At 44.2% G+C, this 15,854-nt stretch overlaps 1 protein-coding gene across 2 annotated transcripts in view; it reads right to left on the bottom strand.

Annotated features, from left to right (window-relative positions):
* The window catches only part of acsf2 (acyl-CoA synthetase family member 2), a 135,816-nt gene that overhangs the window by 72,151 nt on the left and 47,811 nt on the right, over nucleotides 1-15,854 (bottom strand). For both annotated transcript variants that reach the window (XR_013499157.1, XM_078225469.1), the window contains exons 7-10: nucleotides 11,355-11,450; nucleotides 8,854-9,002; nucleotides 4,788-4,879; nucleotides 2,309-2,385 (exon numbers count right to left, since the gene is read on the bottom strand). Coding sequence is in view for 1 of the 2 variants with exons in the window: in XM_078225469.1 (XP_078081595.1) it covers nucleotides 2,309-2,385; nucleotides 4,788-4,879; nucleotides 8,854-9,002; nucleotides 11,355-11,450 (414 nt within the window). In the remaining variant the exon portion in view is untranslated. The remainder of the gene's footprint in view (nucleotides 1-2,308; nucleotides 2,386-4,787; nucleotides 4,880-8,853; nucleotides 9,003-11,354; nucleotides 11,451-15,854) is intronic.

The raw sequence follows: 15,854 nt of genomic DNA, 5'->3' as shown, positions 1-15,854 counted from the left end.
TTTCAATAAGATCCCCTCTTAGCCGCCGCCTTTCCAGCGAAAACAATCCCAAATCCCTCAGCCTCTCCTCATAGGATCTCCCCTCCATACCAGGCAACATCCTGGTAAACCTCCTCTGCACCCTCTCCAAAGCCTCCACATCCTTCCTGTAATGTGGGGACCAGAACTGCACACAGTACTCCAAGTGCGGCCGCACCAGAGTTGTGTACAGTTGCAACATAACGCTACGACTCCTAAATTCAATCCCCCTACCAATAAACGCCAAGACACCATATGCCTTCTTAACAACCTTATCTACTTGATTCCCAACTTTCAGGGATCTATGCACACATACACCTAGATCCCTCTGCTCCTCCACACTATTCAAAGTCCTCCCGTTAGCCCTATACTCAACACATCTGTTATTCCTACCAAAGTGAATTACCAAAGAATGCCAAAGATTAACACACATCTGAGAGAAGAAATTCCTTCTCTTCTTTGTTTTAAATGCGAGGTCCCTTACTTTGAAATCATGCCCCCAGTGCAGGAATCCCCCATGAGGGGAAACCATCCACTCAGAATCTTATATCATTCAATAGGATCACCTCCCATTCTTCTAAACTCAAACTTTCCTCATTAGACAACTCCTTCATCCCACAAATCCACCTAGTGGACTTTCTCTAAATCGATTCTAATGTAAGCATATTCCTCTTTAATTAAAGAGACGCAGTACTCTAAGTGCGCTCTCATCAATGTCCCGTACAATTTTTCCAACACCTCCTTACTTTCATACCCCATCCTCCTTGTAATAAAGGCCAATGTTCCTTTTGCCTTTCCAATTACTTGCAGTAGCGCCTTGCCTACCTTTTTGTGATTCATGCCTAAGGACATCCAGCTCCCTCTGTACTTCAACATTCTGCAGTCTCTCTATTGAAATAATATTCTCCTGTTCTCTTCTTCCTGCCAAAGTGGACAACTTCAGATTTTCCTACATTATACTCCATTTGCCATTTTTTTTCCCAGTCACATACTTATGTCTCCTTGCAGTCTCATTGTATGCTCCTCACTTGTTTTCTGACCTATCTTTGTATTTTCAATAAATGGGGCTACGCTTAGCTTCCAATTTCCTGTAGGATCTGAGGTAAATGAGTCCAACCGAAAGGCCATTAATTACAGAAACACCAACATTTTCTGCTTGTGTTTAAGACAAAACCATGTTGATCAGCCTGTCCAACTCTCCAAACACTGGGTGATCAGGATACCAACGTTTTTGAACTCAGCATCAAAATCCTCTCTTTTAAGCTCTCCAACCGAAATTAAAAACTTCCACAAGCAAAAATCTTTGGAACAAGTTGCTTATGCTAGTGGAAGCAGCCGGGATTGGTCCATTCAAATGCAATCATTATTTTCCAGAGAATAATATTTTGGGATAAAGTACATCAGTAATTTGAGACATATCAAGAGTATGCTGGGGAGGCGATGGTATTATCGCGAGACAATTAATCCAGAAACTCAGCTAATGCTCTGGGGATTCGGGTTCGAATCCAGCCATGGCAGATGGTGGAATTTGAATTCAATAAAAAAAAATCTGGAATTAAAAATCTACGGATGACCATGAAACCATTATCGATTGTCAGAAAAACACATCTGGTTCTAATGTCTTTTAGGAATAAAAATCTGCCATCCTTACCTGATCTGGCCTACATGTGACTCCAGAGCCACAGCAATGTGGTTGACTCTTAACTGCTCTCTGAAATGGCGTAGTCAGCCACTCAGTTTCAAGGGCAACTAGGGATTGGCAATAAATGCTGGCCAGCCAGCGATGCCCATGTCCCATGAATGAATACAAAAAAAAGTTAAGCGTGTTTGGGATACTTTGGATTTATGCTTCCCAGAGCTCTCCTACACTGGGATTTTGTTGACCTCATGTATGGGTGTGTTGTAGTCTAATTGCTTTGATTAGTCAACAACGCCATTGTCATTGCATGATGTGACTAGCTGAAGGTAGAGAGTGCATGAGATGGGCCATGGTCTTTTTTCACCCAGCAACTCCTCTGCTCCAAATTCTTTCCAAGTACTTGACAACTCTCAATGAGGGCATGGAGAAGCAGCACAGTTACAGTCACCAGAAATCAACCAACAGCCTCACCAAAACATTCAAGCTGGAAGGGCCCAAACGGAGCTTTGTTTCGGGCAACCTTCCAAGTTCTGGAACTTGGGTGAGAAGGGGAGTCAGTTAACCAATGTAAGTCCATCCAAATCGAACAAACAAGAATCATCTCAAAGCATTGAAGACAATAGGTGGCAACAGAAGCTGAAGGGTACTCACAACAAGCTCAGCGATATTCATCTCCTCTCTGATTTTCTTGGCCACTTCGATGGGGCAAGAAGAGCCAGCTATGACCGCTGCCAGAGAAGGGGAAGAGAAATGTTCAGCGATTGATAGGTTGGCAAAGTGAGGCTAAATGTTACCCAAGGAAACCAGGGAAAATGCCAGCCTCTCCAAAACTCATCCGATCCTAATGCTCCCTGTCCAGGGTCTGTCTAGTAGGTTTGAAGAGACTCAACTTCCTGAACCAGACTGAGAATTTCACAAATATATAATGAAAAATCACCTCTTGTCATACTGATCAGTTGCAACAAAGATCTCACCGGCTGTAAATATTTAAATATAATAGGGATTGTGATGGAATCCATAGTCTGTGGGACCAATGGATTTGTTGAATGCTCGACTGAATTCACTGACCCTGATTTCAAAGCTTGGTATTTTCTGAATCAGACCTTAAAGGGAAACTGAGCCTCCAGGTTTTTAGGGAAGCCAAAACAAACTGGTTGAAGACGAGTTCAGAGTAGTCGGTGGTGCAGTGCAAGCAGGCTGAAGAAAGTGAAGGCTGGCTCCAGGAGCTGGCACTGGACAAAGACCAGACAAACAAATCACATTAATGTGTGTTATTAACCACACATCAACAACAAATACAGCAATTAATTTAAATACAGTTATTTAAAGTAACTGAGCGCCCAGACTCATCCATACAGTGCACAGATTTGTCACTAAAGTTTTGGCTAAATGTAATGTCAGTGGATCCACGCCATCAGGCTATGGTGAGAAGGAGGCCATTGTGGTGAATTGGTTGGCAGCGGCTGTCAGGTGAGAGTCGATGGTTAAATCGTTGGAGAAAAGCAGCTGGAATTCTATCCGAGAAACCTCAAAACTTTAAAGGAGTTTTGGGCTGAAATTGGTGCCCTCACTGCTGAGTGGACATCCCAGTAAATCCGTGAAATCTATCTTTGCTCTATTTGTTGTTAATGTGTGGTTAATAACACACATTAATGTGATTTGTCAGTCAATTGCCTGTTTATTTTATGATTTGTCCATTGATTCTGCTTGGATTGTCAATGTAAAAGTTAGAAAAAGTAAAATCTTGTGCATTGGTTTTTGTTGGGGTCACTCGGTAAAATTCAGTTCTTTCGGTTTATTAGTCTCCTAGAATCATAGAATCCCGACAGTGCAGAAGGAGGCCATTCGGCCCATCGAGTCTGCACCAACCACAATCCCACCCAGGCTCTATCCCCGTAATCCCACATATTTAGCCTGTTAATCCCCCTGACACTAGGTTCAATTTAGCATGGCCAATCAACCTAACCCGCACATCTTTGGACTGTGGGAGGAAACCGGAGCACCCGGAGGAAACCCACGCAGACATGGGGAGAATGTGCAAACTCCACACAGACAGTGACCTGAGGTCGGAATCGAACGCGGGTCTCTGGTGCTGTGAGGCAGCAGTTCTAACTGCTGTGCCACCATGCCGTGGGGATCATTACATGGTAAAGAGATCACTGGTATCTATATAACATTAAGTGGGTATAGTATCTTTAGTAGGGCCATTGTACAGAATCTCACTTAATTTTTTGGCAAATAGAATACTGCATCCACTGCCTCCACAAGAGCCAGTGTTTCAGCAGGCAGAGAACTTTTAACAACACGTTTTATATTCTTAGCTTCCAAAGCAAAAATATGGCATTTCCCATTTTAACCCATCAGAAATATTATGAAACCTGCTACACTGAAGCACCAGCCAAGAGGATGAGTATGTGAAGCACCGCTAATGACTGGGTTTTTCACTGGGTCACCTCAACATTGGAACCCAATTATGTATTTATCCAGATTTAATTCTTTGAAAACTTTATTTTTATTTATTTAGGCTGGAATGTTACGGCAGCTCATGCCGGTGGGATTTTCCCATCCTGCTGCAGTGAACGGAGATTTGGTTGGGCGCCAAATTCTCCGACCTCACTGCACCGGGAGTGTGGTGTGTGAACGGCCGGTAAGATCGCACCCTTGTTCATTGCCCACTTACACAAGACTGATTATTGGGAATTGATGAAAAGAATACTGTTCCTTTCACCTCCCTCCCTCCCCCTCCAAACCTGAGTCCACCAGAGGCTCACTACCACTGGGTGTCAATGTTTAGATGAAATGGCTTCCGCTACACGGCCCTGCGATATTTTACATTTTCCTCACCAGCCACTTGCTTGTCTTTATGAGTTATTGTAATTTGATGCTAGTTTTGCACTGGTTAAGACGGCACAACTAATTTCATATTAAACCCTTGAGGCCCTCATACAGAGTTTTCCAACTCATCAGTCTGAGCGGCATTCAAAAATCCAAAATGTGAGCGGTACCGCACAGACAGAGACAGAGGTCTGAAAGTAAACTACCCAATGACCAACTCCAATATGCATGCAACTGTGTCCCTGAAAAGAGAAAGAGGTATCTTCCTTTTCAAGTACAGGAGCTGTCACCTTACCTGTTTCCAGTGTCGAGATGTCAAAAGCAGAGAAGTCGTTCTGGCCCAACATGTCAAGGTACATTGTTGGTGTCCCATAAAGAACTGTACACCTAGGAAAGCAGGCAGATCACCAGAAGAATGTCAGAGCAAGATGCAAGATACAGTTTTAAAATTATATTGATCATTTAAAATCATTTCATAGTACGGAACTTGAGAATTGCTGAAAATAAAAAACACCTCAAAGCTTTTCATTTTGCACTCATCAGGACAGATACAAGAATACCAAATTGCAAAGGGGGCAACAATTAAACTGCATGAGGAAAAAGATGCTGTGTGTTTGGCAAGTCGAATCTGATTGGTCAGGTGCTGCCGTGGAGAATGCACCAGGGAACAACTTTACAATTACAATTTATTTGCATTTCTATTTTTCTTCAGTAGATTCCTGCAAAAAGTCAATCTCTCTCTCTCGTTTCTGTTCTGGTCTCTCTATTTTGGTGATGCAATTCTTCTCAATGTTCCTCTGAACCCTTTTCTCAGCTTCAAATTATCCATCTTATCCCCATTTCCTGTGGTCCTCACAGTGTCCGCATCATACAGACCCCTTCAACTCATTCTTATCCTGTGGAACTCCCTCCCACATCTTGGAGTCAGGACACAAGGAAGATTATTTTACAAGGATAGTTTGCTCAGGTGAACATTACCCAAAATGTGAACCCACATTTGGCAGATGTTGTTGTGTAACATGAAGGATCTGAGCACTTTGGGATCCACACTAAGTATTAATTCAGTGACTTAACTGAACAGAGAGATTCTGAGTTTGAGGAGGAGATAGCTACAGGAGGCAAAGGATCTGGTATAAGGCGGCATGCCGTGAACAGGACATACCTATGAATGAGGTGTCAACATGGTGAGGCTACAACACAGGACTACAATAAAAGCAGCAAGTGATAGATGGTGCTGAGCAACTCCACAACCAATGGATCAGATCAAAGCTCTGCAGTCCTGCCACATCCAGTCATGAATGGTGGTGGACAATTAAATGACTAACAGGACAAGGAGACTCCAAAAATATCCCCTTCCTCAATGATGGCAGAGGCTGGTGTTGTGTATTCATGTTACTTCTAATATTTCCTCACTAGCAGCTATGTAGTGGAACAGGGGCACTTTAAGAGACCGATCATGTGACATTGCTGATGACATCATCGGCCATTTGCAAGGTCAAACGGTCAGTCTATCTTGGCAACCTGTCGTGTTAACATCCTTTCAATGAAGCCCTTCATTTGTTTAAACCTTCGCGGCCTTCAGCCTATCTTTTAAAACCACCATATAGAAAATTGGTGATGAGGTGATTGGACCACACTCACAGCCAGTTCAAAATAAAGTGGAGAAAGTCTGGCAGCATTGTAGACCCCTGACAGAAGAATAAATAACTGAAATCATTGCTATACTAAAGCGAGTGATTGTAGGAGTGCCAAACAATGGTCACAGCCACCGGAGAAACCAAAAATAATCCAAGATTCTGGAGAACACTTTGTAAAGGAACTCGCAATGTGCTCTTCCTGAAAAGATCTCTAACAGTACTGGGAGCTCCATGAGTAGGCGTCAGGAATCTCTGATTTGAAGAGAGAAGAAAGTGTTGTGTATTCATGTTATTTCCAGTGTTGCCTCAGTAGCAGATTTGCAGTGGAACAGGGCACTTTAAGAGACCGATCATGCACAGTGGCACAGTGGTTAGCGCTGCTGCCTCACAGCACCGGGGACCCAGGTTCGATTCCCGGCTTGGGTCACTGTCTGTGCGGAGTTTGCACGTTCTCCCAGTGTCTGTGTGGGTTTCCTGCGAGTGCTCCGGTTTCCTCCCACAGTCCGAAAGACATGCCGGTTAGGTGCATTGGCCATGCTAAATTCTCCCTCAGTATACCCGAACAGGTGCCAGAGTGTGGCAACTCGGGGATTTCCACAGTAATTTCATTGCAGTGTTAATGTAAGCCTACTTATAACTTTAATAAATAAACGTTTTAAAACATGATGCCACTGATGCCATCATTGGCTGCTTGCACGGGCAAGCGGACAGTCTATCTTAGCAGCCTGTCATAATAACACCCTTTCGATAAAGCTCTTTATTTGTTAAACCTTTGAGACCTGCAGCCTATCTTTTAAAACCACCACATCCAGCACATTAGTGCAAAAATCAAGGCTGAAGCATTTGTAACCATCTTCAACCAGAATTATCGAATGGATGATCCATCTAAACCTCCTCCTGAGGTCCCGAGCATCACAGATGCTGGTCTTCAGCCGATTCAATTCACTCCATGAGATATCAAGAAACAGCTGAAGGCATTGTGAAGGCTATAGGCCCTCCCAACATTGCAGCAATGGTGGTGAAGATCGGTGCTCCAGATATTGCTGTTCCCCTAGCCAAGCTGTTCCAGTGCAGCTACAACACTGGCAACCTACCAGACAATACGGAAAGTTGCCCAGGTGTGTCCTGGCCACAAAAAGCTGGACAAATCCAACTCGGCCAATTACCGCCCCATCAGTCCACTCTCAATCATCAGCAGAGACGGAAGGTGTATTCAGCAGTGCTATCAGCAATAATACGCTCCGTTTGGCTTCTGCCAGGGCCACCCAGCTCCCGACCGCATTATGTCACTGGTCCAATCATGGACAGAAGAGCTGATCCCAAGAGATGAGGTGGGAGTGATTGCCCTTGATATCAAGGTCGCATTTGACCAAATGTGGCATCAAGGAGCCTGAGCAGAACTGGAGTTAATAAAAATCAGGGGAAAGTCTTACTGTATTTGGGTTGTTTTGTCATCAAAGTGAGGAATGTTACAGGTTCCCTTTCGGGAACGCAGTGACAACATCAAACACTCCCAGGGCAGGTACAGCACAGGGTTAGATACGGAGTAAAACTCCCTCTATACTGTCCCATCAAACACTCCCAGAATAGATACAGCATGGAAATACAGAGTAAAGCTCCCTCTACAATGTCCCATCAAACACTCCCAGAGCAGGTACAGCACAGGGTTAGATAAAGAGTAAACTTTCTCTGTACTCTCCCTACCAAACACTCCCAGGGTAGTTACAGCATGGGGTAAAATACAGAGTAAAGCACCCTCTACAGTGTCTCATCAAGAATTCCCAGGACAGAATCATAGAATCCCTACAGTGCAGGAAGAGGCCATTTGGCCCATCGAGTCTGCACTGAACACATTCCCGTAACTCCTCATATTTACCCCGCTAGTCCCCCTGACACTAGGGTCAATTCAGCATGGCCAATCAACCGAACCCACACATCTTTGGACTGTGGGAGGAAACCGGAGCACCCAGAGGAAACCCACACAGACACAGGGAGAATGTGCAAACTCTACACAGACAGCGACCCAAGGCCGGAATTGAACCTGGGTCCCTGGCACTGTGAGACAGCAGTACTAACCACTGTGCCACCGTGCCAGATGACAGGTATCTACACTGTGACAGGTACAGCATCAGGTTAGATACAGAATAAAACTCTCTCTACACTGTCCCATCAAACACTCCCAGGATAGGTACAGCATGGGGTGAGGTACAGAGTAAAACTCCCTCTGCAATGTCCCATCAAGCACTCCCAGGGCAGGTACAGCACAGGGTTAGATACAGAGGAAAACTCCCTCTCTACTGTCCCATCAAGCACTCCCAGGACAGCTACAGCACGGTGTTAGATACAGAGTAAAACTCACGCTACACTGTCCCCATCAAACACTCCCAGGACAGGTACAGCACGGGGTTAGGTACAGAGTAAAACCCTCTGTACACTCTCCCAATCAGTATGCTTTAACTCCAAGTGACACGAGCGAACAATTTTTTTCCCATTTTTCCACATCAACCTTCCACCTGTGTCAGTGACATTGTGGTTTAGTATGAGGTCAGCTAATTGACACCTGAGTATAACGTCATCACTATGGCAACTACCAGGCTCCAAGATGTCGGCCATAGGTCTATGTTGTGGTGTTTATTCAATCATGTCCAGTAATGGCCTGGTGCCCAGTTACAGCAGACCTCTCTGTACTGTTGCCTTTCTATCTGACAGTAACTGTAACTATACCTTTCATTCTGGATTGCCTCAAGAGCAGCCCATCCTTCAAAACCTGGAGAGGGAAAAACCAGCAGGCATCCGTACATGACCATGTTCAGCGTTGCTCCCACAGAACCAAAACAGTGAAAGAGTGGCACTGGTACACAGACCCGGGGGTTCTAAAAGTTGCACAGGGAGGAAGAAACAAGATCATTTGTTTATGTACTATTTCCTGACAATATTCTTCTCTCTTTTCATCTCATGTAACTGCATGTTCACTGAGAACCAATGATACTTCATCTAAGTAACCGTTCTTGCAGCACGTGCAGCCTGTGTGTGCTTGCACCTGAGGGTACATCTCACTTGTAAACATTTAAGCAAATACCATGGAAAGTATCCTCTAGCCCACAGGCAGAAACCATTGGCAGAACCTCTATAAAACTATCAATTGCAGCGACTGTTTCACTAATTAAATCAGCTATCCTTATCTAGTCCATGATTACGGACGGGACTCCAATCCCACACCAATCTAGATGACCCATGACTGCCCCCTGAAGTGGCCAGATAAATTGCTCAGTTAAGGGCAACCAATGAGAGGCAAATGTTGTGCTTTCCAGAGTATGAATCCAAAAAGTGAACTAAAAATAATCGCTCCCTCGCTTCTTGTTGCCCCTTGTAGGAGAATCTAGAACTACGGGTCACAGTTTAAAAATAAGGAGTCGTCGATTTCGTTTTAAAGTTTATTTATTGGTGTCACAAGTAGGCTTACATTAACACCGCAATGAATTTACTGCGAAAATCCCCTAAGACAGAGATGAGGAGAATTTTATTTTTCTCACATAGGGTTGTGAGTCTCTGGGACTCTCTTCCTCAAAAGGCAGTGGAAGCAGAATATTTGAATATTTTTAAGGCAGAGCTAGATAGATTCTTGATTAACAAGGGGGTGAAAGGTTATTGGAGGTAGGTAGGAGGTTACAATCAGATCATCTGTGATCATTCTGAATGGCAGAGCAGGCTTGGAGGGCTAAATGGCCTACTCCTGCTCCTAATCTATATGCTAATATGTTCCTTACAGCAATCAATGTCTTGAGAGAATGTGATACCCCACTTTTGTTTTAAAAAGTAGCTAATGTAACACTGCTGTTTAAGAAGGGAGAGAGGCAGCAGATGGGAATTGTAGGCCGGTTAGCCTGACTTCGGTCATTGGCAAGATTTTAGAGTAAAAAGTCTCACAACACCAGGTTAAAGTCCAACAGGTTTATTTGGTAGCATAAGCCACAAGCTTTCGGAGCACTGCCCCTTCATCAGGTGAGTGGGAGTTGTGTTCACAAACACGGCACATATAAACACAAACTCAATTTACAAGATAATGGTTCCAACCATTATTAGCATTCATGTCGAGAGGACAAGAGCAGGGATGTACTTCTGAGGCTTTATAAGGCTCTGGTCAGACTCCATTTAAAGTATTTTGAGCAGTTTTGGGCCTCGTATCTAAGGAAGGATGTGCTGGCCTTGGAAAGGATCCAATGAAGAACTTGTCGTATGAGAAACAGTTGAGGACTCTGGGTCTGTAGTCGTTAGAGTTTAGAAGGATGAGGGGGGATCTTATTGAAACTTACAGGATACTGCGAGGCCTGGATAGAGTGGACGTGGAGAGGATGTTTCCACTAGCAGGAAAAGCTAAAACCAGAGTGCACAACCTCAGGCTAAAGGGACGATCCTTTAAAACAGAGATGAGGAGGAATTTCTTCAGCCAGAGAGTGGTGAATCTGTGGAACTCTTTGTCACAAAAGGCTGTGGAGGCCAGGTCATTGAGTGTCTTTAAGGCAGAGATAGATAGGTTCTTGATTAATAAGGGGATTGGGGGTTATGAGGAAAAGGCAGGAGAATGGAGATGAGAAAAATATTAGCCATAATTGAATGGTGTAGCAGACTTGATGGGCCGAGTGGCCTAATTCTGCTCCTATGTCTTATGGTCTTATTTTGATATATTCTCAATCCTCCCCCATTCGGGCTGCATAGTGGTTACCACTGCTACCTCACAGCGCCAGAGGCCATGGTTCGATTCCCGACTTTGGTCACTGTCTGTGCGGAGTTTGCACGTTCTCCCCGTGTCTGCGTGGGTTTCCTCCGGTTGCTCCGGTTTCCTCCCACATTCCGAAAGACTTGCTGGTTAGGTGCATTGGCCTTGCTAAATTCTCCCTCAGTGTAACCCGAACAGGCGCCAGAGTGTGGCGACTAGGGGATTTTCACAGTAACTTCATTGCAGTGTCAATGTAACCCTACTTGTGACACGAATAGATAAACTTTAAACTCATAAACTGGTTATGTCCAATTATTTCAGGAACTGAACAGGCTGCTGACGGAGGTTTCAGGAACTTAAAAATAAAATTTGAAAGCAGTAAGTGGGATGGTTGGTTCGGTTTATAATCAGTTCACAAATGTGCTACAAAGGAGGTAGATGAAAAAAGTTTGTCGGTGAGACATTTTCAGTGAAGGAAATTTAATGCAACCAGGATCTGTGAACTCACCCGCCAACTGTAGCCCATTCTGTATCCAATGAACCGAGAATTGTTGACAACATTATGGTGGCTAAGGGTGACTCCTTTGGGAGTTCCTGTGGTGCCCTAAAGAAAACACACACGTGCTTGATTAAACATATATCAGAGACATTTATTGAAGCATTGCTGTTACTGGTTGTTGTGGGAAAAGTCACCACTCGGAGATCAGACTTGAGATTCAACATGCAGTTTATTGAATCGAAGCTTCGGGAGGATCTCTGGGCAGAGTTCCTCAATCTGGCTTGGCGGCAGGCGCATTTATATACGTTAAAACATCACAAACATTGGCAGTTTCGCATCAAGCCGTAGGCGGTTACATACTTTGGCCAATTGGGCCCCTTGACAATAGTTAGTTATCAATAACTCCCAATCACATTTCGTTGAAAATATCTCACTGTTCTAGTTCCCCTTTCAGGCCATCTGCCCCTGAGCTACCTAACTATTCTTGTCCTTTGCTGTCTGACCATTCCTGCTTGCTTTGCACTTTTACACTAAAATGAGACATAGCTCACCCCAGCTTGTCACTAGTCAAGGCTCGAGTGTTTGTGGGTAACCACAGAGTGCAAAAGTCACATACACAACTTTTCTTGTCTTAAAAAGTTTTAAAGTCACAATAATGGCTTGAACAGTTTTGATTTTGTGTTTACTCCAACACTGGTCACTACCATAAATGGTCCTATTGTCCTTTATTTTCTGGAACACACCTTTCCTGCTCAACAACCGGTTAAATGGAATTGTGTAATAGTGGTCATTATATACATCTTATTATATGTGGCATACTTTGCACTTGTCATCATGAACATTTCTTGTCCCTTTGGAAGGCAGTCTGAAAACCCCCCAGGGTGTTTTTCTGTGCTGGAGGCAGCTTGCCATTGACCACCAGTGGGATCTTCCAGTCCCACCGAGGTTTATGGCGGTTTGTATGGCTTGCCCACTCTGCCACTGGAGAATCCGTTGCACGAGGGTCGTCTTCAGCAGGACCTGAAGATCTGGCGAGAAGGAAGGGCTGGAAAATCCTGCCCTACATATTGCAAAAAGGCAGACTGTAAATCAACCAATTAAATTACTATGCATAAAATATATATGAATAAAATAGAGGGCATTGGATGTTGGCAGCATCCTTACTGCTGAGCCAGAGGCTCTGGGTTCAAGTCTCACTTCAGGTTCTGATGGCTAAGGAAGGTGCATTCATAACATGGCCAAACGTATAAATTTGCAAACACGTCCAACAAATGCCAATGGCAAAAGGCAAGAGTGGAAGCAACTCCTGGCTAGACATGTGCTGGAAAGAAATTGGAGTCTCTGTCATCACTGTCCATAACTCCTGGTTACAACATGCTGTAGAAGTGACTACAGTAATCCAGACTACTTGGGGAGACAGGTCAGTTCAGTTGGTGGGATGGCTAGTGTAGGTCAGATTGATGCCAACAGCACGAGGTTCGATCCTCGGTTAAACCGGGGTAGATTCGGCACCACCCAAAGTGGAAGTTGTGGCTTGGGGGGAGTCAGACATGGCTTCAGACCTGGTTTCAGAAGAGTTCAAGAAGGAGACAAAATGAACAAAGTCCAGTCTTCCACCAAAATACAACTCTCTTACTGCTTCTCATGACAGGAGACTATAGGATTAACCTTTGCAAATCAGTTAACCTGACTTCTGCAGTTTCCTGTGTTCCAAACTTCACACATTCATACCTTGGACCAAACATTTCAGTCTCTCAACAGTCAACTTGTGAGTGCAAGACCAAACAAGAGAATGAAATGAACAAGAAAGTGCATCTGCTGATCCTTAATGAATGGCCTGCCGAGTCATCAGGACTACCTATTTGAAGGAAATGTATGGGGGACCCATGGCAGCTTTCTTCCCCTCCACTCAAGCTTCCTACTGAATACATGGAATGAAATCCCGTTCCTTTATCATGGCAAGGAATGCCGAGGGAAAGGCCTTTACAAACGTCACTGACTCAAACCTGATACAAAAAGAAAAAGTGAACAGTCTATATAGGCTGCCCTGTCTGAAATTCTACCTTCCAAACCATTGAGAACCGTCAGCAGTGTGTGACCTCCGAGGGAATGTATTCAGTCACTTCCCATGGACTTCAAGACAGCATCCTAACTGACTCTAAGTGTTTGGCTAAATAAGATGTCTCACAGTTAACCTTTATAATGTTGAACGTTAAAAGCAATGAATAAAATTAGAATTATTCCCGAGCCATAAGGCTGTAAATCTCCAAACTTTACAGGCCTGTTTGATTTTTGGAGTTTCTTTAGTGTCGGGTTTTCCAAACTTTTCTAGCCATGAAACCCAATTTGGGAAACCCTGCTCTGATGCTGATTTATGGCCTGTTTCGGAGCAGCTTGGTAGGTGAGTTCTAACTCCCTCTATCCTAAAGTGCTCACGTTAGCCTATATACCTGCATAGGGAATCTGAAAATAAAGAATTGTTCACATTATTGCAGCTATAGTTTCACCTTATGATTTTGCTTGTCTTAGCCATACAGTTGTCGCTGACATGAGTACAAACACTAGGCACTGTAGTCGACTTGGGTACAAGCAACACTTGGCACTAAGGCCACTCAAACTTTGAAGCTTTATTACTCATGCATGAGGAGAACACCCATAGGTGTTCTGTCGATTCATACAAATAATTAAGGGCGGCACTGCTGCCTCACAGTGCCAGGGACCCGGGTTCGAGTCCTGGCTTGGCTCACTGTCTGTGTGGAGTTTGCACGTTCTCCTCATGTCTGCATGGGTTTCCTCCAAGTGCTCCGGTTTCCTCCCACAGTCCAATGATGTGCGGGTTGAATGGATTGGCCATGCTAAATTGCCCTTTAGTGTCAGGGGGACTAGCTAGACTAAGTGCATGGGGATATGGCCTGGGTGGGATTGTGGTCGATGCAAACTCAATGGGCCAAATGGCCTCCTTCTGCATTGTAGGGATTCTATGAATTAATTAGCAGTTATAGTTAATTACAGCAAATGGGAAATGAGCAACTTTCTAGTCTTTCATTTGCATACATATCCATCAATCGAAGCATAGCTTTTTGCCCTTTCCTATCCAATGGAAAACTATCTCGTTCTAATCCTTCATTAGCATAATATGTCACCATGTCTTGTTTTTTTTGTATTTGTCATGGTAACTTGTCCTTGTTTCATTCTGTGGCCAAGGCCGGGAAGGCAGTGTTTATGAAACTGACACAAGGTTAGATTAGTCTCTTCCCTGAATACGCAACCGCTGGCCTCATCTGAGGCCTTGTCTGATAATAAGCACTTTCCATTCTTGCTGGCAGAGTTGTCTGCCATAGTTGTTGTAACTCAATTTCCACACAGTCAATGAACACTGTGGCAGACATTGGCTCCAGCTTTATAGAATCATTGGATAATTACAGCACAAAAACGGGCTATCTGGCCTGTTGTGACTGTCTGCAAAAGCAGCTCAGCTAATTTTCTGGTCTTTTCCCTGTAGCATTGCAATTCTTTCTCTCTTCAGATGTTTAAAGATTTGTTCTGCGGATGAGGGCGTTGCTGGCTGGACTAACATTTATTGTCCATCCTTGAACTGAGTGGCTTGCAAGGCCATTTCAGAGGGCATTTAAGAATCAACCACATTGCTGTGGGTCTAAATCCATTGAATCCCTACAGTGCCGAAGGTGGCCATTTGGCCCATTGAATCTGTACCGAGCCTCCGAAAGAAGTCCACCTAGGCCCACTTCCCCGTAACCCCAAGCATTGACCATGGCCAGTCCACCTAACCTACACATCTTTGGACTGTGGGAGGAAACTGAAACACCCGGAGGAAACCCACGCAGACATTGGGAGAATATGCAAATTCCACATGATAATCACCCAAGGTCAGAATCGAACTCGGGTCACTGGTGCTAAGAGGCAGCAGTGCTAACCACTGTGCCATCCAGTCTGGAGTCACGTATAGGCCAAATCAGGTAAGGGTAGCAGATTTCCTCTTGAAGGGCTTTAGTGAATCAGATGGGTTTTTATGACAATCAACAATGGTTTCACAGTCACCATTACACTTTAATTCCAGATTTCTATTGAATTCAAATTTCACCATCTGCTGTAGTGGGATTTGACCCTGGATCCTTGGATTACTAGTCCAATGACAATACCACTATGCCACCATCAGCCCTGACTATTCACTTCCCTCTTGAAAGCCACAGTTGAATCTGCCACCACCATAATCTCATGCAGCGCATTCCAGATTCACAGCACTAGCTGCGTGAAAAAGCTTTTCCTCATGTTGCCAATCACCATAAACCTGTGCCCTCTGGTTCTCAATCCTTCCACCAATGGGAATGGAAAATAATAACTTTTGTTTATTCTTTCCCATTCTTATCAGTAAGAAGTCTCACAACACCAGGTTAAAGTCCAACAGGTTTATTTGGAATCACGAGCTTTCAGAGTGCTGCTCTTTCGTCAGGTGAGTGATGAAACAGCAATGCTTCGAAAGTTCGTGAT

This window comes from Mustelus asterias, chromosome 12, assembly GCF_964213995.1.
Source record: "Mustelus asterias chromosome 12, sMusAst1.hap1.1, whole genome shotgun sequence".
NCBI lineage: Eukaryota > Metazoa > Chordata > Chondrichthyes > Carcharhiniformes > Triakidae > Mustelus > Mustelus asterias.
Note: the sequence above shows the minus strand (reverse complement) of the source record. Positions and strands in the feature narration are given on the sequence as shown.